Source organism: Oncorhynchus masou, chromosome 13 (genome assembly GCF_036934945.1).
Source record: "Oncorhynchus masou masou isolate Uvic2021 chromosome 13, UVic_Omas_1.1, whole genome shotgun sequence".
Lineage (NCBI taxonomy): Eukaryota > Metazoa > Chordata > Actinopteri > Salmoniformes > Salmonidae > Oncorhynchus > Oncorhynchus masou.
Window position 1 is genome coordinate 14,442,078 of NC_088224.1, and position 23,681 is coordinate 14,465,758.

At 41.6% G+C, this 23,681-nt stretch overlaps 1 protein-coding gene across 1 annotated transcript; it reads left to right on the plus strand.

The window, feature by feature from the left end:
* On the plus strand, positions 1-22,284 carry LOC135551770 (casein kinase II subunit alpha-like). The gene is made up of 13 exons (XM_064982990.1): positions 1-104; positions 13,766-13,900; positions 14,466-14,577; positions 16,395-16,496; positions 16,698-16,748; positions 16,873-16,932; positions 18,749-18,832; positions 19,471-19,581; positions 20,004-20,105; positions 20,430-20,530; positions 20,761-20,909; positions 21,172-21,261; positions 21,460-22,284. The coding sequence occupies exons 2-13, from the start codon at positions 13,800-13,802 to the stop codon at positions 21,570-21,572; spliced, it is 1,176 nt and encodes a 391-aa protein (XP_064839062.1). The 5' UTR covers positions 1-104; positions 13,766-13,799; the 3' UTR covers positions 21,573-22,284.
* The last annotated feature ends 1,397 nt before the right edge of the window (positions 22,285-23,681 follow it).

The following is a 23,681-nucleotide window of genomic DNA, read 5'->3' on the forward strand; positions in this document are numbered from 1 at the left end:
TGCGCCACCCCGAGGAGTGGAGGTCTTGAGTAACTGCCCTCATTTATCGAAAATTGGTTGCTGGAGTCCAGTGTCGCCATATTGTCATCCCGAAGCTCTGAGAGGTAATATACTGTATATTTTAATCGATTTTACCAGCGTGTAATTGTCCCATTTCAAATAGAATACACATGAATGGTTAGAGTCATTATCGTCTCGTGGAATGGATGTGATAGCTTGCTAGCTAACTTACTGTGAAGTGAGTTTTTCCCCGGCCACGGCTTGCTAGTGAGCGGCTAACTTTAGCCAGTTAGCAAGCTATTTCTTATCGTTGTGGCAAGGCGTAAACTAAGGCATCAGGATAGAAATGACTATGGAATATCCTACTCACGTAGCTAGAATATAACATACATTAGCTTTAAAATCACTAAATTTTGACATTTTACTGTAGGGAAGCACCAGTTCGCTTGCTGTGCTAGGCTCATCGACTAATCCCAGACCCAGACTTGAGCCAGGAAAACCTCAGGCCTGTGCGGCCTTGTGACCGTGCGGTTATCAATCAATGAAAGGTGCTTTTTGATAACGGCAACAAGAATACCACTGTGATGGGCAATGATGGCCTTAAATGTGCCTTTTAAAGATGTTACCATTTTTAAGCTATCGCTACTACCAGGAACTAACAAAGCATTGGTGAATGTCTAGCTAACCGGCTAACTAGTTGATGCTGCTATCAAGTAGGTAGCTAGCTACTAGTACCAAAGAATATTGAATATAAATATATATTTAGGGATCTATTGATTAACTTTATTGTGTATTGTTGTAATCATTTAGTGCCTTGTACAGGTGAATGACCATATCTAGCTAGCTAGTTGGGTTTACATATTCACAGCTGACATTCTGATAAATGTTGAGTCAGTCTGAAGCTAAAGTAAAGAGGACATTTTGTTCGATAGCTACTGTAGCTAGCTAATTTATGCAAAGTCTCTTGTCTTACTACTTACTACTGTTCAATTACAATAATACAAATGTTTGCTTCTAGAAGCCATTAAATCATATGAGTAATAACTCATTAATTTATTGAATGACCACAAGCTTGGCGCAAGCTCTGGCTACATCTTATAGCTAATTGTATTACAGGGGAATTACAGCACGGTAACTAGCTAAAGTTAGATATCACATTTTAACATGTATTTTTTGTCGTTTAGAAGACTCTCTTACACAGAGCGAATTACAGGAGCAATTCGGGTTAAGTGCCTTGCTCAAGGGCACATCGACAGAGTTTTCACCTAGTCGGTTCTGGGATTCGAACCAGCACATTTTCGTTACTTGACCAACGCTCTTAAACGCCCCATCTTTTTCAATTGCTCTCTTTCTGTGTTCATACAGACAGAGTAACTTCTGATTAAAATTAAGGAAATGGAACCATGGTCCACGAATGTAGCTAATATGTTAGTTATTACTCATGCTAATGAATTGGGCTATGTCCCAGACTCAATCACATTTTTTGGGCTTCACTTCTTGTTTTGCAATGGTAGCTGTAATGGTAGCTAGGATTAGCCTACATTTTCTGTATTGCCCCCACCAAAACCAGCTTCTATGAATCCAGACGGCCCTTACTGTTCAACCTTCAACTGGCATTTGATTTTGATACCAAACCTCTCCTGCCAATATACCTTTCTCGCCCTGAGTAGCTCCTCTAACTACCATTCAAGGTGAAACCATGTTACCTGGACTATTGTAAAGTGGCTGTTCCACTGGATGTCAGAAGGTGAATTCACCAATTTGTAAGTCGCTCTGGATAAGAGCGTCTGCTAAATGACTTAAATGTAAATGTAAAATGGCAATATTTGTCAGCTGCTATGTAGGCTAGGTGTACTCTCATGGATCATGTCTGCCATGATCATTAGGCTAATGCCCCTCTGTCTTTCTATTGATGAAACCCAGTTTTTTTGCCATGCTATCTCGGACTATGCCTATTCAATAATTTGATATTTAATTGAGACAGTCGGTTTCAAACTTTGAAAGAAAATTGAATGTAGCCTATGTTTTGATCTTGCCTAGGTCTCATACAGTAGTACAGTCTAAAATACTGAGATCCAGATCCCTTTGCATTGGTTTTTCCTTAGAATTTCTAGGGTATTTTAGATTTGACTCCCTAGCTTTATATTTTCCCTTTTTAATCTACGAGGTCAACAAAGATCTGCCATTGAGGGGCTGGCACGTGTCTTGTGACTGACTCTCATTTTGATAGAGACATGTGACCTGAAGTTAGTTTAACCATGGTACTTAGTGTTACTGCTGACTTGAAGGTAGTGTGGAGACATGGGTGATTGTTGGAAGGGGGGCTTATGCTGCAAAACACAGTAGCTGTTGTTTCTGGTTCACCTCGTACAAATCAAATTTTATGTCACATGCGCCAAATACAAAGGGTGTAGTAGACCTTACAGTGAAATGCTGAATACAACAGGTGTAGTAGACCTTACAGTGAAATACTTTACTTATAAGCCCTTAACCAACAATGCAAGAAAATACAACAAAGAAATAAAAGTAACATAATTAAAGAGCAGCAGTAAAATAACAATAGTAAGGCAATATACAGGGGGTACCGGTATAAAGTCAATGTGCAGGGGCACCGGTTAGTCGAGGTAATTGAGGTAATATGTACATGTAGGTAGAGTTACTAAAGTGACTATGCTTAGACAGTAGCAGTGTAGAAGAGGGAGGGGGCGATGCAAATAGTCTGGGTAGCCATTTGATCAAATTAAATTTTATTGGCCACATACACATGGTTAGCAGATGCTAATGCAAGTGTAGTGAAATGCTTGTGCTTCTAGTTCCAACAGTGCAGTAATATCTAAGAAATAATCGAACCATTCCCAACAACTACCCAATACACACAAATTGAACAAGTAATCTAACAATTCCCCAACAACTACCTAATACACACAAATCTAAAGGGGTCAATGAGAATATGTACATAAATATATGGATGAGCGATGGCCGAGCTGCATTGGCAAGGTGCAGAAGATGGTATAAAATACAGTATATACATGTGATATGAGTAATGAAAGAATGTAAACACTATTAAAGTGCCATTGTTTAAAGTGGCTAGTGATCCATTTATTAAAGGGTCCAGTGATTGTGTCTCAATGTGTCTCAAAGCCTCTGAGTTAGTGATTGCTATTTAGCAGTGTGATGGCCTTGAGATAGAAGCTGTTTGTCAAACTCTCGGTCCCAGCTTTGATGCACCTGTACTGACCTCGCCTTCTGGATGATAGCGGTGTGAACAGGCAGTGGCTCGGGTGGTTCTTGTCCTTGATTATCTTTTTGGCCTTCCTGTGACATCGAGTGCTGTAGGTGTCCTGGAGGGCAGGTAGTTTGCCTCCGGTGATGTGTTGCACAGACCGCACCACCCTCTGGAGAGCCTTGTGGTTATGGGTGGTGCAGTTGCCGTACCAGGCGGTGATACAGCCCGACAGGATGCTCTCGATTGTGCATCTGTAAAAGTTTGTCATGGTTTTGGGTGACAAGCCAAATTTCTTCAGCCCCCTGAGGTTGAAGAAGGGCTGTTGCGCCTTCACCACACTGTCTGTGTGGGTGGACAGTTTCAGTTTGTCTGTGATGTGTACGCCCAGGAACTTAACTGTCCACCTTCTCCACTGCTGACCCTTCGATGTGGATAGGGAGGTGCGCCCTCTGCTGTTTCCTGAAGTCCACGATCATCTCATTTGTTTCATTGACATTGAGTGAGAGGTTAGTTTTCCTGACGCAACGCTCCGAGTGCCCTCACCTCCTCCCTGTAGGCTGTCTCGTCGTTGTTGGTGATCAAGCCTACTACTGTTGTCGTCTGCAAATTTGGTGATTTGAGTTGGAGGTGTGCATGGCCACGCAGACATGGGTGAACAGAGAGTCTAGGAGAGGGCTGAGCACACACCCTTGTGGGCCCTAGTGTTGAGTGTCAGCTAAGTGGAGATGTTTTTTCCTACCTTCACCTCCTGGGGGCGGCCCGTCAAAAAGTCCAGGACCCAGTTGGGGAGAGGTTTAGACCCAGGGGCCTCCAGGTTAATGATGAGCTTGGAGGGTACTATGGTGTTGAATGCTGAGCTGTAGTCAATGAACAGCATTCTTACTAAGCTATTCTTTTTGTCCAAATGAGATAGGGCAGTGTGATGGCGATTGCATCGTCTGTGGACCTGTTGAGGCAGTCTTCCACATGCTCTGAGGCTTGGGATGCTGTCTGGGCCAGCAGCGTTGTGATGGTTAACATGTTTAAATGTTTTACTCACGTCAGCCACTGAGAAGGAGGGGGGGTGGTCAGACTTTGTTAGCGAGCTGCGACGGTGGCACTGTATTATCTTCAAAGCGGGCAAAGAAGTTGTTTAGTTTGTCTGGAAGCGTGACGTGGCTTTTTTTGTAGTCCATGATTTCCTTTAGACCCTGCCACATACGTCTCGTGTCTGAGCCATTGAATTGCGACTCCAGTTTGTCCCTGTACTGGCATTTTGCTTGTTTGATTGCCTTGCAGCGGGAATAACTACACTGTTTATGTTCAGCCATATCGCCAGACCTCTTTCCATGGTTAAATGCGGTGGATCGCACTTTCAGTTTTTCACGAATGCTGCCATTTATCCATGGTTTCTGGTTAGGGTAGATGAGATGTTCAATTGTCTTATGGCTTGGGGGTAGAAGCTGTTTAGAAGTCTCTTGGACCTAGATTTGGTGCTCCGTTACCGTTTGCCATGCGGTAGCAGACTAGGTTGGCTGTAGTTTTTGACCATTTTTAGGGCCTTTCCCTGACACCTCCTGGTATGGAGGTCTTGGATGGCAGGAAGCTTGGCCCCAGTGATGTACTGGGCTGCACACACTACCTCCATAGTGCCTTGCGGTCGGAGGCCGAGCAGTTACAATGCACAAGTCTCTGTTAAATTTTTCTATTTTGAGGCGGCTTTGGTGTTTTGGTTTGAGTGGAATGTGTCTACTTGTTTCAAGTTTTGGATTTGAAGCCATTGTGAGATTGTGTGCCATTGTCATATTGTGCGGCAATATGGGGTTGTGTTAGTGTTTCCCTTTGTTGCAGTAACGACAGGTTGAATGCCCGTTAGGGTTGGGCGATGTTTACTAGGATAGTTTCGGATATCGAAGATTATTGATGGCCATTCTTGATGGTTACATCATCGTGATGTGACAAACGATGTTTAGCCAATTTCAACATGACTGGCACCATGCAGTAAAGCGATGACTGGGCAGCCCACAGCGAGGCCATGCCAAGTGGCCTATTCCTTTGCTATAGCCCGCAAAAAAAAATATTATAGAAACAATTTACAGAATGCAAGAGAAGAATGTAAGCGGAGCTAAGATTTTCACTAAAGTGGCACAAAATGTCCAGTCATTTATTTTTATTTTTTCTCTCAATGTCGGATGTTCTAGGCCGTATAGCTAAAGCCTATTTAATTTTTTATAGCGGATATTCCGGTGTCTAATTACTTTAAATGTTGTCTTTTGAATATGACTTCAGTTTTTATTAGAGGTCGACCGATTAATCAGAATGTCCGATTTAATTAGGGCTGATTTCAAGTTTTCATAACTATCGGAAATCGGTATTTTTGGACACCGATTTGGCCTTCTTTTTTTTTACACCTTTATTTAATCTTTATTTAACTAGGCAAGTCAGTTAAGAACACATTCTTATTTTCAATGACGGCCTAGAAACGGTGGGTTAACTGCCTCGTTCAGGGGCAGAACGACATATTTTTGCCTTGTCAGCTCGGGGATTCAATCTTGCAACCTTACAGTTAACTAGTCCAACGCTCTAACCACCGATTACATTGCACTCCACGAGGAGCCTGCCTGTTACGCGAATACAGTAGAAGCCTACTACATTAAACTTATCTTGTAAAAAACAATCAATCAATCATAATCACTAGTTAACTACACATGGTTGGTGATATTACTAGTTTATCTAGCGTGTCCTGCGTTGCATATAATCGATGCGGTGTGTATCGTTGCTCCAATGTGTACCTAACCATAAACATCAATGCCTTTCTTAAGGTCAATACACAGAAGTATATATTTCTAAACCTGCATATTTAGCTAAAAGAAATCCAGGTTAGCAGGCAATATTAACCAGGTGAAATTGTGCCACTTCTCTTGCGTTCATTGCACGCAGAGTCAGGGTATATGCAACAGTTTGGGCCGCCAGAATTTTACGTAATTATGACAACATTGAAGGTTGTGCAATGTTACAGGAATATTTAGACTTATGGATGCCACCCGTGAGATAAAATACGGAACGGTTCCGTATTTCACTGAAAGAATAAACGTCTTGTTTTCGAGATGATAGTTTCCAGATTCGACCATATTAATGACCTAAGGCTCGTATTTCTGTGTGTTATTATGTTATAACTAAGTCTATGATTTGATAGAGCAGTCTGACTGAGCGGTGGTAGGCAGCAGCAGACTCGTAAGCACTCATTCCAACAGCACTTTTGTGCGTTTTGCCAGCAGCTCTTCGCAAGCACAGCGCTGTTTATGACTTCAAGCCCATCAACTCCCGAGATTAGGCTGGTTTAACCAATGTGAAATGGCTAGCTAGTTAGCGGGGTGCACGCTAATAGCGTTTCAAACGTCACTCGCTCTAAGACTTGGAGTAGTTGTTCCCCTTGCTCTGCATGGGTAACGCTGCTTCGAGGGTGGCTGTTGTCGTTGTGTTCCTTGTTCGAGCCCAGGTAGGAGCGAGGAGAGGGACGGAAGCTATACTGTTAGACTGGCATTACTAAAGTGCCTATAAGAACATCCAATCGTCAAAGGTATATGAAATACAAATGGTATAGAGAGAAATAGTCCTATAATTCCTATAATAACTACAACCTAAAACTTCTGTCCTGGGAATATTGAAGACTCATGTTAAAAGGAACCACCAGCTTTCATATGTTCTCATGTTCTGAGCAAGGAACTTAAACATTATCTTTTTTACATGGCATATATTGCACTTTTACTTCTCCAACCCTTTGTTTTTGCATTATTTAAACCAAATTGAACATTTTTCATTATTTATTTGAGGCTAAATTTATTTTATTATTATATTAAGTTAAAATAAGTGTTTATTCAGTATTGTTGTAATTGTCATTATTAGAAATACATTTTTTTTAATCGTCAGATTAATCGGTATCTGCTTTTTTTGTCCTCCAATAATCGGTATCGGCGTTGAAAAATCATAATCGGTCGACCTCAAATCCACAGGTACACCTCCAATTGACTCAAATGATGTCAATTAGCCTATCAGAAGCTTCTAAAGCCATGACATAATTTTCTGTAATTTTCCAAGCTGTTTAAAGGCACAGTCAACTTAGTGTATGTAAACTTCTGACCCACTGGAATTGTGATACAGTGAATTATAAGTGAAATAATTTGTCTGTAAACAATAGTTGGAAAAATTCCTTGTCATACACAAAGTAGATGTCCTAACTGACTTGCCAAAACTATAGTTTGTCAACCTGTCTATGACTAGTGGAACCCCTAGCCAACAGCCAATGAAATTGTAGGGTGCCAAATTCAATCAACAGAAATCTCATAATTCAAATTTCTCAAACATACAAGTATTAGACACCTGAAACCCCACCTCTTTAAGGAATACCTAGGATAGGATAAAGTGGCTGTTCCACTGGATGTCATAAGGTGAATTCACCAATTTGTAAGTCGCTCTGGATAAGAGCGTCTGCCAAATGACTTAAATGTAATGTAAATAAATTCTCCTTAATTCTCCTTAAGATACAAGTGTTACTCACAGATTTAACAAGAAATTTGTGGAGTGGTTGAAAAACAAGATTTAATGACTTCAACTTAAGCATATTAAAATTCCCGACTTAAACTGTATATGCTAATAGTAATCGCCGTATATGGATCTGTGCCTTTCACTTGGAACTGTGTTTAGGCTACAGTATAAGCGGCCGCGAGTAGGTGGGCTTGTTTTGAGATCAAAGTGAGGCCACCTGTGCACATTTGTTCATATTATTCATTACTGAATGAGTTATTGGCCCAGTTATAACTAATTTCTAGTCAACGATGGGGGGAGCAGTTGCTTCATACTAGAGCACAAAATACATTTCAAGACATCTTTGAAAAGTGAGTCAGTTAAAGAGTTGTTTTATGCCTTAAATCTGTTGTGGCTAGGGGTTCCGCTGGCGGAACGTTTCGACAACACCAGGTGAAATTGCAGAGCGCGAAATTCAAAAAAACTTATTAGAAATATTTAACTTCAATTCAATTTCACATAGAAAACCAATTGAAAACAATCACAACAACAACAAAAATTCCTGGATGGTTTGTCCTCGGGGTTTCGCCTGCCAAATAAGTTCTGTTATACTCACAGACATAATTTTAATTTTTTTTAGAGTGTTTTCTATCCAAATCTACCAATTATATGCATATCCTATCTTCTGGGCATGAATAGCAGGCAGTTTACTTTGGTCACGCTTTTCATCCGGACGTAAAAATACCACCCCTGAGCCAAGAAGAGGTATTAAAGGGGCAGTGTTGTATTTTGAGAATGTTGGTATGGGAAAAATAATACATTTTATTTTGTAAACTGGTTTCTTGTATCAAACACAACATTTTCAGTCACCTCATTGTCTGAAGGACAAGTGGGTAAACAGGGTAATGTCAAGCCCTGCATGTTTTTTTTCTCTTCAAAGGTCTCATGGAATGTAGGCACCACACATTGGCTGCTACTGTAGGCTGAATGATAGAACTTCTATTTCCATGTTAAAATGTTATGCAGGGATGCAAACTAGTCACCTTTCGTCGAAATTTGCTATTTTGTATCCAAAATAGGTGACCTGCGTGATTTGTGTAGATCCGATGAGAAAAGTGTAGGCGGTGAGGTCACTTTAGATCACTACTGGCTGTGAGCGAACAAGTGATGCACGTTTGGAGCAATACTGTCTGTATCCAAGGCTCAGCCAATCGTTCATATAACATCAGAATGCAGCAAGCAACTGAATAGAGAAGAGACAACCAATTTGCTAGTTACAGCATCAGCGTGTGCTCTGGAAAGACGGCAGGGAGTGGAAAGGCAGTATTCCAGTTACAGCAGCGCGTCCCCTGAACGATAACCAAGAGGCAGGTGAGAAGCCTGACCACGGAGACGGGGGTGAGAAGGTGATGAAGCGTACTTCATGAGCTGTAACCGAAAAATTGTAATTTGGAAAGTTTGAGGTGAGGGAGAAAGGATGGTGGAACAAGTATTGTTAGTGTAACTTACTACATTGTTAAGTAAATTACTATCTGGATCTTATTCTCTATTAGCTAGCCAGAGAAATGTTGAGCAACATTAGCCAACTTAACTGATCAAATAATTGAGTTTATGGTGTGAAAACTAGCTGGCTAATAAAGTCAGACAACATCAGATGAGCCGACGTTAGTAACCTAACACTATACCTTCGCTATAGTATTAATTGGTATACGACTCCTTGCTGTTCCTCAAGTTATAACGTGTTAGTTGCTTACTGGACCCTGGCGATCTGTGTGAAATGTTAACTAGCTAACGAAAGAACGACGATCTGTGAACTTTTTTCACTCTACATTATGTGTTAATTTTCAGAATGAGAGAATTAGGTGAAAATGAGGTGTTCCTTGTTAAACACGTGGGATCAAGTGCAGCTGGAGCCGGGCCTGGCTTAAGCTGGATGCCACTATAGAGGTGAAAGGAACACCACACACTTTCCCTCTTTCAATACAGTGGATAAAAAGGGGTGTGCCAGGTGTACTCTCTGCCTGAAAGAGATCAATTATGCCAACAAAGGGTCTCATGTTCTGCTGGCACATTGTAGAACAGATGTCCACAATGTAATAATGTGCAGTGTAGCACAAATATATGGCTTTTGTTGTGTTGAACTTGACAGTAACACTTGTGTGTGAGTGAGGGGGAATTATTACATATTTTACTCGGTGAATGTTATTTTTGCACACTTGTAGCCTTGTGCACTTGATCGATGTCTACTATAGTGGCCACTATAATAGGGCAAAAATACAATGCCTGTTTGTTTCATTCTATTTCTACTTTTTAAGATGTTTTCTCAAGTGCGATATTTAGATGTGTGTGGTCACAAGCATTCTATTATAAAGGCTGTCATGACTAACTGCAATATTAGTGTATTGTTTTTTCTCAAGACTCGAGTGTCATTTGCAGTTAATTCTAGGCAACAAATAACATTGGATTGCTTTCTTTACATTTTTTAGCTGTGAGTTAGGTTCACATTAACCACTTCTTATTTTACACACAGAGACTGGTCATGTAGATCATGTTCTCTGTTGTTTAATTTGTTAAAATCTGAATTTCCCCCTAGCAGGGATTTTGTTTGGCATGTTTCAGTGCAACAAAAAAAGTCACCAATTTGGGCCCTCACCAGTTTGCATCCCTGGTTATGGGATGTGTTTTTCTCCATTGTTTTTGATGGTAGGCCACTCTGGTAGGCCTACATTATGATCAAATAGCTACTGTAGCCCACTTGGCCACTGTTTAAACTGTAACTTAAAGCTCTCCTGAAGTTGCACAGAATTTTCATAGCATTCAAGTTTGTGCTCAGCAGACCTGAAATTTGCCCAGTGGTGATTTATTTTGTTGTCGTTGAGGGAACATTGGTCATCATGTATCTTATTTGTCCAACACGACTATCACGCGCACAGCATACAGAGCCTATTTTGAGTGGGATTTCTCCTGCAGCTCCTCAGCTGGTTGCTGCTGGAGTAATACATGTGCTTTCATTGCACAACATTTCTAAATGCAATTGAGGGTTAGAAACTTGGTGCCCGCTTAAAAAGAGCTACTATTTTTATTTCTCAACTGGTAATTGAAGCGCACCTCCCATTCACCATTCAGGTGCAGGCAACAGGCTGTCAGCACGTCACACAACACTTTACAATGTGAGCTGAATGCCGTATGCATTTTGAAAACATGCTTAATTGTTTGAAACCTGAATGTTTTATTTCATATTATGAGGCCTTGCCTTGCTTCAATGTAGCCTATAGGCAAAATCCGACCACTTGCGTTTCACGTTATCTGACCATTTCTAACGTTCTGTGTGCCAGTGATTTTCATATGCGCGTTTCCGTGGAACAGTTTCATTTCAATACCGATGTTGTTTCTCAAAATCATTGTCACGTGGTTAATCATAAAAAGCTGAATTAAAATGAAAAATCGAAAAGTCAACTAATGCGAGATCACCAGCTTCTGCCATATGGACACATTGATACACTGTGATCCATTGGTGGCTAAAGAAATGACCGCATGGAACTCATAGCCTATATGCAGGCAAATGCAGCAGTAGGCCTATAGCTTCCATTGCTCTTTCAAACCGAGGATTGGTGACTATCAAGCGGGAGATTGTTAGTGAGCCATTTAAAAATATTTCCATGTCGAATTTGGTCTGCGGGTAGTTTTATTTGACCCCCCCCAGTTTTCTGAGCAAAAAAAAAAACGTTGTTTAGTGATTTTTATTTGGAAAATCTTTCCCTAAGTATTTCCAGGCATAATGGACAAATGTAAGCAAGGTTTGAAATAATGTTTTTGTCAAATATATCTGTTTGGGTTTCTTGTGGTCAATTTGCAGTAATTATGTTCCAGCGCCCCGACCAATCTGCTCAAGAAGAAATCAGGCTGCGGCTGAATCTAGTTGATGATCTTTAATATATTATCATTCGCAATGCATGATTTAAAAAAACATACAAAATTCTACATTACCGCGCAGCAGTCCAGGTACTTCTATGCGCACTCCCTCGACATCAGGACAGAGAAACCAGACACATGCTCACATGAAGCACTCCACACAAAAGGCAATGGAAGAAATAGACAAATCTCCTAAATTGTGTCTATGAAATAAACCAAGACTTCTTTCTCACAAGTGGTTGTGAACTCTGCAAACAACCGTTTCCCCTCCGAGATGGAGAACGGTAAATGACTAATACATGAATTAACAGAAATGAATGTAACCAAATGACAGGGATTAACGTTACATGTAGTATTGGTGACATGAAATTAGGATTATTATTATTATTTTTTTAAGAATCAAAGGGCAAATAATTCACACAATGAAACGATGAATGTTCAAGAATTGGCGGGAGACAGCTCAGACATTCTGGAGAGAGTCTCGTCTATATCTTCAACACACCCCTCCCCTCACATATTTTAGACAGGAGTAACTATATAATATTCCTATTGGACCCACCGCTATGCCATTTCTCTCCTGTTCTATTGGTTTTCATATCAACTTTCTTTTGTTATCCCGAAGCCAAAGTCACAATCCTAGTCATGTTAGCAACCCATTCATCTTTAGATTCCCCCTCTTTCTAAATTTCTAACAGAGATTTTCATCTGTCACATATGGAACTGCTATAAGGTACAATGTTTTAGAATGGAATTTTCCCAGGTGTTCTGTTTTTAGAATGGTGTTTTCCCATGAATTGCATTTTTATTGGATGCGTCATTCATTTCTGTTAAGATGCATTACCATAATGTAAATGTGATTTTGGAGCATACCGTGGGTGGACGACCTCGTGGATTCTGCACCCAATACATATGGGTCCAGTAAATGTCTCAAATGGCCGGTAAATTAAAATCTTCATGGTCACGTTGTCCGGCACCACACTTTCCTAACGGAGACCCTGCAGCATACATCAGTTCGGTTTGCTTCTAGCAGAACTCAGCTAGACGAAACAAATGTATGTGCTCGCATAGCCTACTCCTTATTAAAGACCTTAGCTTGCAAATTTTGAAAAAAGCTCAGTTTATCCCTTTTGAGCCACCGTAGCAACAACATACCCAGTAACACTTCCTCAAAATGGGCAGAATTAATCAAGAAATCTGTAAAAAAAAATATATATATATATATTTTGCCAATGAGAGCTTAGTCGTGCAATTTTACATCTAAGATGTTCGGTGCAGTATTTCTGAAGTGAAAAAAATTGCATGAATTCTAGTCGTCTCTCATTGAATGGCAACAAACACTTAATTGAAGAATTCTGTCCATAGATCCCACTCCTGGGAGTAGTACAATCACAGACGAAGGGGTGTAGACTTCGGCTGCCGAACAACTTCTTCAATTTTTTTTGTGTGTATGAACAGCAGGAAAAAATCTGCCATAGACCAAAATGAAAATAAACTTCACAAATTGTTTTGACTGGGAAGCTAAGCTCAAGACCGTGCTACTCCCCTCCTCCCACCTTTTTAAAATGACATTGGTAGCCTCCCAGTTACCATAGTGTCAACACCTCGTAAACAGCTATTGTGTCTAGTTGCCTGGGGAACACAATGCATTCATTCTGTTGCTAGGTTAAATGTTGCGTTAACAAAACTTGTATGTTTTTTATTTCACCTATATATTGGCTGGAGGCCATGTTTTTCCCGGTTTATTGATTCAGGAGCTGAAATCCAATTGGCTCAGAGTAGGCCCAGTCAAATTTCCTGCAAAATAAAAATGTTTCCAGAGTAACAGCCCACATGGTGACCATTTGGAATGAGAGGCTGAGGCTCGAAGATAGGCTGTGATGAGAAACACACCCTGGTTTCATATCGCTCAACCTATAGTTGATATTATCTGGAGTCTGGACTCAAAGTAGGTCATAGGAGTCATTATGCCTTTAGCCATGTCGATGCAGCCAGTGAAGTGCATCGTGGGTGTTTGGCGGCTTCGCCACACTGGTCCATCCATGTTAAAGTGTGTGTGTGCTTCTCTCTCACTGTCTGTTTTAATGAATTTCTATGGTTTTCTTTTCTCCCCCGCACGACCCGCAGGTCCTGAGGAGAGATCCTTTGCTACCACCTGAAGATGTCTGGCCCGGTCACCAGCCGATCCCGGGTTTACCCCGATGTGAACACACAGAGACCCCGGGAGTACTGGGACTACGAGTCACACGTTGTGGAGTGGGGGTGAGCTGAGCTAGTCGTCAAGCCATCTGATTGGTCGGTGGAGGTAGCACCACACCCTTACCCTATTCGGTGTTGGACACAGCAGCAGAACCAAATAAAATACCTTGATTTTTTTTTTTTTGGGGGGGGGGGGTTCCACAAAATATAATGCATAGAATGGTCCTTTGGAGTAAGGGTTGTTGACATATATTTGTCATGTGTATATAAAAGCATAATTGACCATCATTTGTGAGGAATCACTACAACAGAGACTCAGCAGAGCGGGGCTGAACTGTGTGAAATTGGAATGTTCAGATAGAAATATATAAAGTAGAACAAACAATCTCTGAAATGTAGAACAAGGTGTCATATGGGTTTTATTCGTGACATTTCTATCTGTAACATTCCACAACGTTTGCCTACTGAACATGGCCCTGGTGCATTGCAGGTCTAATCTAAAATGTGGAATGTGCCAGCTTTATCATCAGGTATCAGTGTTAACTATCAGTTGGGGGAATCAGCGCTCATCTGTGTTAACATTGTTGTGAATATTACTCGTTGTTATATTTGTCTGTCTGTCCCTCAGGAATCAAGATGACTACCAGCTGGTGCGAAAGCTCGGCCGGGGCAAATACAGCGAAGTGTTTGAAGCTATCAACATCACAAACAACGAGAAAGTAGTCGTCAAAATACTCAAGGTACTGGCGCAGGACTTCACCCTATTGAGACTCAGTGTGTTTCTTTCAAATATATGTTGTGAATGTTTTTTTGACCCTTTATTAACCTCTCTAGGGTACGTGGGACGGTAGCTTCCCACCTGTCAACAGCCAGTGAAACTGCAGGGCGCCAAATTAGAAACAACAGAAATCCCATAATTAAAATTCCTCAAACATACACGTATTTTACACCATTTTAAAGATACACTTGTTGTAAATCCAGCCACAGTGTCCGATTTCAAAAAGGCTTTACGACGAAAGCAAACCAAACGATTATGTTAGGTCAGAGCCAAGTCACAGAAAAACACAGCCATTTTTCCAGCCAAAGAGAGGAGTCACAAAAATCAGAAATATAGATAAAATGAATCACTAACCTTTGATGATCTGCATCAGATGACACTCATAGGACTTCATGGTACACAATACATGTATCTGAGTTTACATTGGCGCATTATGTTCAGTGGTTCCAAAACATCCGGTGATTTTGCAGAGAGCCACATCAATTCACAGAAATAGTCATAATAAACATTGATAAGCGAAACAAGTGTTATTCACAGAATTAAAGATATACTTCTCCTTAATGCAACCGCTATGTCAGATTTAAAAAAAACTGTTCGGAAAAAGCAAACCATGCAATAATCTGAGTATGGCGCTCAGATGAAAAAAATCAAGCCAAATTGATATCCTCAATGTTGGAGACAACATTAGTTAGAAATATCATTATAAATATTCACTTACCTTTGATGATCTTCATCAGAATACACTCCCAGGAATCTCAGTTCCACAAAACATTTTGGATTTGTTCCATAAAGTCCATTTATGTCCAAATAACTCCTTTTGGTTTGCACGTTCAGTACACAATCTAAACTCACGACGCGCAGGCAGGTCCAGGCAAAAGTTCAGACGAAAAGTTCCGTTACAGTCCGTAGAAACATGTCAAACGATGTATAGAATCAATGTTTAGGATGTTTTTAACATAGATCTTCAATAATATTCCAACCGGAGAATTCCTATGTCTTCAGAAAAGCAGTGGAACGAGAGCTACCTCTCACGTGAACGAGTGTCACGAGCCTGTGGCACTCTGCCAGATCACTGACTCAAAGAGCCCTTATAAGCCTCTCCTTTACAGTAGAAGCCTCAAACAAGCTTCTAAAGATGATTGACATCTAGTGGAAGCCTTAGGAAGTGCAACAGGACCAATATTCCACTGTATCTTCAAAAACTACAAACCTCAGATTTCCCACTTCCTGGTTGGATTTTTTCTTAGGTTTTTGCCTGGCATATGAGTTCTGTTATACTCACAGACATCATTCAAACTTCAAATCATTAGAAACTTCAGAGTGTTTTCTATCCAAATCTACTAATTATATGTATATTCTAAGTATATGCATATTCATAGTTTAATATGGGCACGCTTTTCATCCAAAATTCCCAATGCTGCCCCCTACCCTAGAGAAGTTAAAGACAGAGGGGGAGACGGGCTTGTGGGAGTAACAGTGGGAAGGCTGGAGTCAGGGGTGGAGCGTGTCTCTGCTGGGTAGAGACATGCATACATACTACCTCTAGATCACAGGCTCTGCAACTCAGACCCAAAGTTATTGAAGCTGTGGATGGGCTTCACTAAGAAATTGGCAGCTAGTCTTTTACCTGTTATTTGGCCAATGACTGATGATTATGTATGGGCCATATAGCAGGGTTCCCCAATAGGCGGCCTATTTTAATTGTTAATTGACAGAAGCTCTGTCAAACATTCTCTTTGCCCAAAATCTCTCGGTCTGTTCTTCTCTCGTGCTCAACAGCCAGTAAAAAAGAAGAAAATCAAGCGAGAAATCAAGATTCTAGAAAACCTTCGAGGCGGCCCCAACATCATCTCACTTCTAGACATCGTCAAGGATCCAGTGGTCAGTTTCATCAACCTACCAATAATACATGCCATCATGCTGCTCGGTACATATCATATGACATTTTGGCTACCACTCTCGCTGAAAATCCAGCTGAATCTGGTATGAATCTGCTATTTAATGGTAGTTTATACTGATCATATTTGGTCTGTTTTTCAAAAGAAATTGTATTTTTTTTTTATTGTATTTTTTTTATTGCAGTCTCGGACTCCAGCTCTGGTCTTTGAACACGTCAACAACACAGACTTCAAGGTAAGAAGAATCACAGTTTTTATCCAGTCAAAATGGAAGCCGAAGCTTTGACCACATGCCTCTATTACTTCCCTCATGGTAGCATTCTGCTGAAATGTCTTCAGTTTTTCTTCTCTTTTTGCAGCAATTGTATCAAACGCTATCCGACTACGACATACGGTTCTACATGTATGAGATCTTGAAGGTAAGACACCATTATTGTAACCTATAACTGGTTGTGCCTCCCAAATGGCACCCTGTTTTCTATAGAGTGAACTATAATGGAACATGGTGCAATTAGGGACACCGTCTGGGTGATTTAGACGAGCTTCTCCAATCCCCCCTGATTAAAATAGCGTTATGTTGTTCAGGACTTCAGCTTTAAGTTGCAGCACTATAGAGTTGTGTGATTTATTAGGATAGTATCGGATACCGAAGATGATTGACGGCAATTGTCGATTGTGACGTCATCGTGATGTGACAGACGATGTTTAGCCATTTACAGAATGCAAGAGAACGATGTAAACGGAGCTAAGAATTTTTATTTTATAGCGGTCACTCTGGTGTCTATTTTAAAAGCTTAATTTTGGCTAAAGCCTAATCCCGCCCCACTCCTGCTGTTGCTGAGGGCCTCTCACTCTTCACCGTGGTGATCAGGACAGGTGAGAGAGAGGCGCCTCATATTGAGGAGACGTGTTAAAGACGAGGATTTATCTGAGTGGACAGGCCTGACACGTCGCGCCTCTCTCTGTGCTGGCCACAACCCCAGCTCAGCACAACCCACCTCCAGCCCCAGCTCAGCACAACCCACCTCCAGCCCCAGCTCAGCACAACCCACCTCCAGCCCCAGCTCAGCACAACCCACCTCCAGCCCCAGCTCAGCACAACCCACCTCCAGCCCCAGCTCATCACAACCCACCTCCAGCCCCAGCTCATCACAACCCACCTCCAGCCCCAGCTCAGCACAACCCACCTCCAGCCCCAGCTCAGCACAACCCACCTCCAGCCCCAGCTCATCACAACCCACCTCCAGCCCCAGCTCAGCACAACCCATCTCCAGCCCCAGCTCATCACAACCCACCTCCAGCCCCAGCTCATCACAACCCACCTCCAGCCCCAGCTCAGCACAACCCACCTCCAGCCCCAGCTCAGCACAACCCACCTCCAGCCCCAGCTGCTTTTCAACTAGCTACAGGAAAACCACTATGCCTGAGACTTCATGAGTTTATTATTATTCAGTTTACACTGTAGCCTGTATGGATGGATTAAAAACCTGCGGGTTTTATAATTATTTCAATAGCATTTTTAAGCATTTACCCATTGACTTGATCTCTGAGGACAATGGGAATATACTTGACTTTTGTTTGTCCTCAGCATCTTTCTTGTGAAGACACCTGAAAAAAAACAAGGCTCTAAAAATGGCAGTACTATGGACAGGGTTCACTTAGGTTTGCTGCTCTACAACAGCTCTGTCTCAGACAGTGGTAGCAGCCTTGTTGATTCCTACTGCCAATCATGGGACAGAAAGCTGCAGATCTCCAGGAGCAGGGTTGATGAGAATCACTGGCCTATAATGTTCACGTTACATCTGCTTTTCAGTAGGATTATTGTATGTAGAAGTATATTTTAGTGATGTAAAGTGTGTGTAGGGTCACATGCTGCCGGTGGGAAAGCAAATCAATCATTACACCACTGATGATAATACCCAATAGGTGTGTTAGACAAAGTGTTTTCCATTATGTTTTGGTCACTAGGACTTAATGCAGCCATAAAGATGACTCGCAAGGTCTTTCTCCCCACTTAATTGGCTGGAATACGTTAGAGAGACCTGTTATCCACCTGTGAGCACCGTGGCTATGTTCAGTACGCACAAAATGCTCACAAACTGGGAGGTACTATTTGAACTTGGCCAATGAGAAATGCTTGCTTTTTTTGTTTTCCGTTGCAAAACATTTTCCCACGGTGTGCCGTAGTGAACGTGACCCAGTTGTCAGCTGTTTCTCCTCTGTTCACACCCTCAGGCTCTGGACTACTGTCACAGTATGGGAATCATGCACAGAGACGTCAAGCCACACAACGTCATGATCGACCACGAACACAGAAAGGTACTGGCCTATCTCTCCCTTTTCCCCTCCCTCCCTTCTCTACTCTGATTGGCTAATGTACGTGTGGTCACAGAGACCAACTTATGGGCGGAGTATTGCCTGACAGTTTGCTGCTGTTGGGTTTAGTTGGTTCACAAAGCACTCATCTGTGATTGGTCCAATTGTGGCATACAAGAAATTTAGCCAATTGTTGACTAGCTTGTGAGTGTTTAACCACCACAGTAGAAAGCTCAACATGAATCTTTCCCCAATAGAGAACTACTCAGCACAACCCCTCTGAGGGGTCTAATGGGACCTTTTCATTCACTTGGTAGGATAATTCATGTTGCCTCCTGAGGTAAGACAAATTTCAGAGATAGTCTTTGGTTTATTTTTCTAATATGATATAAACCATTAATCATATTTATTTACTAAGGTTCGGTCCCCCAATGTGACTATTAAACATAAATTATCAATTAATTTATGAGATTTCTATCTGATTCTGTATATATACAAATGATAATTCATGCACTCCACAAACACAAATATTTTGACAAAGTCCCGAGTGTTGATTTAATCCATCTATATGAATATTAGTCCTGGCCGTTGGATTCTAATAATGTTTTCAAACTAACTGGATTTGATCTTCTGTCTCCTAGCTTCGCCTTATAGACTGGGGTTTGGCAGAGTTCTACCACCCTGCTCAGGAGTACAACGTACGAGTGGCTTCCCGATACTTCAAGGGTCCAGAGCTGCTGGTCGACTACCAGGTCAGTCAGGCGTCGTGCCCCATTGAACACGGCTCTGTTTTGTCAGCTTTCTTCTAAAGACGATATACTGTATTCCTACTGCATGATCTGGGGAACAATCGACTGTCGTATAGCTATGGTTCTTGGTTTACTTTCGTCCTCAGAAGATTGAATTAGATGCATTTGTTCTGTACAATGTAGGTTTATGCCACATTTTATCCAGGAAATAAATCATGCAGTCAGAGCAGATGTCATTTCACATCTGCCCAGAACACCGTCCCGAAAAACCCCCCACTCAAAATGTAAAAGGGATCATTTTTTGGTTTTTATTAAAAATTCACCTCAGTAACCTACATCTAATTTAATTCTACTGTCGCCTTTTCCTTGACTTATTCTGTGGTCTGATGTTTTGATACCATTCTCTGTTGACTGTCCCTGTATAGATGTACGACTACAGTTTAGACATGTGGAGCTTGGGCTGCATGCTGGCCAGTATGATCTTCAGGAAGGAGCCTTTCTTCCACGGACACGACAACTACGACCAGGTGAGAGCTCAGCCATCCTATCAAATCAACCAAACTATACATCAATCAATTGTATTTGTTTATAGATACTTTAGTTTATTTACTAAATATTTTCTTAACTCTGCATTGTTGTTAAGGGCTTGTAAGTATTTCACAGGTACACCTGTTGTATTCGGCGCATATGACAAAATTTGATTGGATTATAACATTACTTTATTGTCCAATGGCATGTCTGCTGATTTATCCCCTCTGATAGACAACTAGTAGTAGTGGTTCTACTGATGTTCAGACAGCCGGGGCTGCCCTCCATTGTTTAATGCATGTCATGTCCCGTTTGTTTTGCAGCTTGTACGAATCGCAAAAGTCCTGGGCACAGAAGACCTGTATGACTACATTGACAAATACAACATCGAGCTAGACCCAAGGTTCAATGACATCCTGGGCAGGTAGGTTGGTCTCAAATCGCAGAAGTTGTTAGTGTTGCGTCTGTCTGTCAGTTTGAGCAATGAGACAAGGCGTAGAATCACAATGACTAGTTATTTTGGATTCAGTGTGATTTGTAGATCAGCGATTCTGCGCATTCCGGCTGCGATAGTCAATCTAGTTCAGAGATTCTGCGCATTCTGTCTGACCGTGAGGAGAGGCTGTGTCCATGACCGTTTAGTCTGTTTCCCAGGCATTCCCGTAAGCGGTGGGAGAGGTTTGTCCACAGTGAGAACCAGCACCTGGTCAGCACTGAGGCACTGGACTTCTTGGACAAGCTGCTGCGTTACGACCACCACGCCCGCCTCACCGCCCGGGAGGCCATGGAACACCCCTACTTCTGTGAGCTCCACCTCTTAAATAGCATACATACTTAACATGCATGGTCAGAGTGGAGGTCATCGATTCCTCCTACTTCTGTGAGCTGCAAGTCATTCCATCGTACTATATATACACTTCTTCCCATTGTTCACAGGAATGTATTGAACTCTGAGGTCACGGTTGTGATGCATAGCTGCATTTGTGTCTGAAATATCTGCTGCATCTCTGTGGCCTTAGCTTGTTTTGCTTATCATTCATGGGCTTCTCTGTCATTGTCTGTCAGACCCCATTGTGAAAGACCAGGCGAGGATGGGCTCTATATCAGGGCTGTCGACTGGTTCTACCCCAGTCAGCTCCTCCAGTATGATGACAGGTAACAAACACAGGGTCTGATGATATGAGGTGTCTGCAGGGGTCATAACAGTATGTTGCTGTTCTGAAGAGATGATTCTACAGCTGGCCAAGGAGGACTGTTAATTATAGAAAATAGTATCAGTTCTTATGTGAATATTTTCTTCTTAGGGAAGACCCCAGACTCTTCCTCTGACCCTGTTTTCCTCCTCTTCTCCAGGCATCACTTCCATGTCCTCGTCGCAGCCCCTGGCTAACGTGGCGGGCTCTCCTGTGATCTCTTCCCCCGGTGCTCTGCCCACGCAGGTCCCAGCCGCCGGGGCCCAGCCCTGAACGGTGCTCTCAGCCTGGGGCCCGTGACGGACCCACTGCCCCTGTCTGGCCCGGCCTACCAAGCCCTCAGCAGGTCCAGGCAACAATCATTTTTATGTTGAGTATAACAAAGAGAGAGAGAAAAAAAAGATATTAGGTTCCCCTTTTTTCTTTTACCATACAATAATTATATATTGAGATCCGGGCGCACAACGAGAGACAGAAAAAAGAAGATAAAACAAACATTACTTGCGTCTGTGTCCGGATAAAAACAGTAGCTGCGTTCTTTCATAATGAGTGTCTAGAAATGCAACTACAATGTAGAAATTAAGCAAAATGGATAATAAAATGTATTTTATATGTCCCTAAAGTACTTTTGTTTGAGGTGGTTTTCTATGGGCCAGAGGTTGTTATAATTTTCTAGTGTCTTTGTTTTCTAATCAACCGTTTAGTGGTCACATGAAATGACTCATGGGCTGCGTGTAACACTTTTTGTTTGTGAAATACATTTCTTCTATTGGTCATATAGTTTCAACATTGAATTTCTCTCTATAGAACGGTACCCCCCGGTAGTTATTTTCAATGTTATCTGTAATGTTCTTATCACGAGGCATTTTCACAATGATTATGCTTGTTATTTAGTTGTGGCTATTCAAGGCTCATTGAACAACCATTTTGTACAAGAGTTAAGGTGACATATGACATTGTGTTTATAAAATGTGTTCAATAAGCCCATGTTGTTGTTTTTTACTATCCAGTGTAGTTTACTGGCTGGTTGAGACTTCACTGGCTCATTGTTTTGCTTTAGTTTAAGAGACCTCACTGTCCCAGTTTTACTAAATGAGGAGTTGACTTGTTTGAAGCTGAGATGGAAAATGGAGAAAGTCCAGTTGGATAAATGATCTTTCACTTAGAGAAACCCAAGTCTGCTAGTTTCTTACCTTCCGGAAAAGCACCAAGATTAATTATTGAATCTCTTTTTTGTACAATTTGAATAATTAAACAACCATGTAAGTATATATCAATGAGCCCAGGAATGGAATCTTTCACTCCGTAGCTAAAGGGTTATCATGAGTTCCAATTCTGAGATTAAATGGATTCATAACAGTTGTAAGTGATGTTGTGAGAGGCTGCAGCTCAAACAGTGGACGAAGAAGAGTTTGCACTCAAGTCTCTCAGATTTGAGTAATTTAGCAGATACTTAACCAAAGGTTGGACCAGGGTTCAGTATCTGTCGGTTGGGGAAATTAAGGGTAAAACCCTTTTTTACTGGGAGCTACAACCTGAACTTATCCAATAAGTGTTTTTTTGTAGCAAAACCCTTTGCTTTGGTGTACTCATTACCCAGAAGGCCCAGTAGATTTGGTTATGCACTATGCAGAAATCGCTCAGCCATAAACTGGTTGCAAGAATTCTAATAGTCTGCTTATCTTCAGTTTGCGATTAAAACAAGTATGGTGTAGTGTAATTGTTCCATCTCAACCGCTGTGAAATATTTTCAGCTGTTTTGAACCTAGTGTACAAAGCAAAAATGTCACTTAACAGGAAGCATAGAAACAGATCTATAACTCACATTTCTATATGGTCAGGTAGCCCAGAAAGTGACATATTGCAGGTTTTAGTGGAAAAGCCCTGGCCCACACTTGAATGCAAATATCACATTGAAAAGACCGATCTGGTGGAAAACTTCAGGTGGTGGTCAGGGACACATTGCTGATTTCTCCTCAGTCTGGATGCGATCAGGCTACTGAAACCACATACAGTGGCAACAACACTCCACCCACAATAAAGGTGTGTTGTTGGAGCAAGAGGGACCTTTTTTTTCATGTTTTGTGGCTTCATAAAGGCTAGCGGTTAGCTGGCTACTGCCATCAAGTTGTGTTGTCAGATTTAGCCTATTCCATTTACATACTGCATTTGAATATAGCGTGGGAAAAGGGCATCTAGACACTGGATGCATGACTTTTTCGGATTTCCATGATCAGAATACAAAAGCTGCATGAACTGTCAAGTCTAGACCTGGCGTTACAGTTGGGGGCATTCAACAGCAGCAGGGATGGGGGTCACAAGGAGGATATTGTTTTAATTCTTCTGGTTCATTTGATACAGATCTCCTTTACTGAATCAGTT

Bases quoted from the DNA above. Each gene is read 5' to 3' on its own strand.
- LOC135551770 (XM_064982990.1), top strand. From the start codon at position 13,800: ATGTCTGGCCCGGTCACCAGCCGATCCCGGGTTTACCCCGATGTGAAC. The intron at 16,749-16,872 runs GTAAGAAGAATC...CTCTTTTTGCAG, and splicing joins TCAACAACACAGACTTCAAG to CAATTGTATCAAACGCTATC. The intron at 18,833-19,470 runs GTACTGGCCTAT...TCTGTCTCCTAG, and splicing joins TCGACCACGAACACAGAAAG to CTTCGCCTTATAGACTGGGG.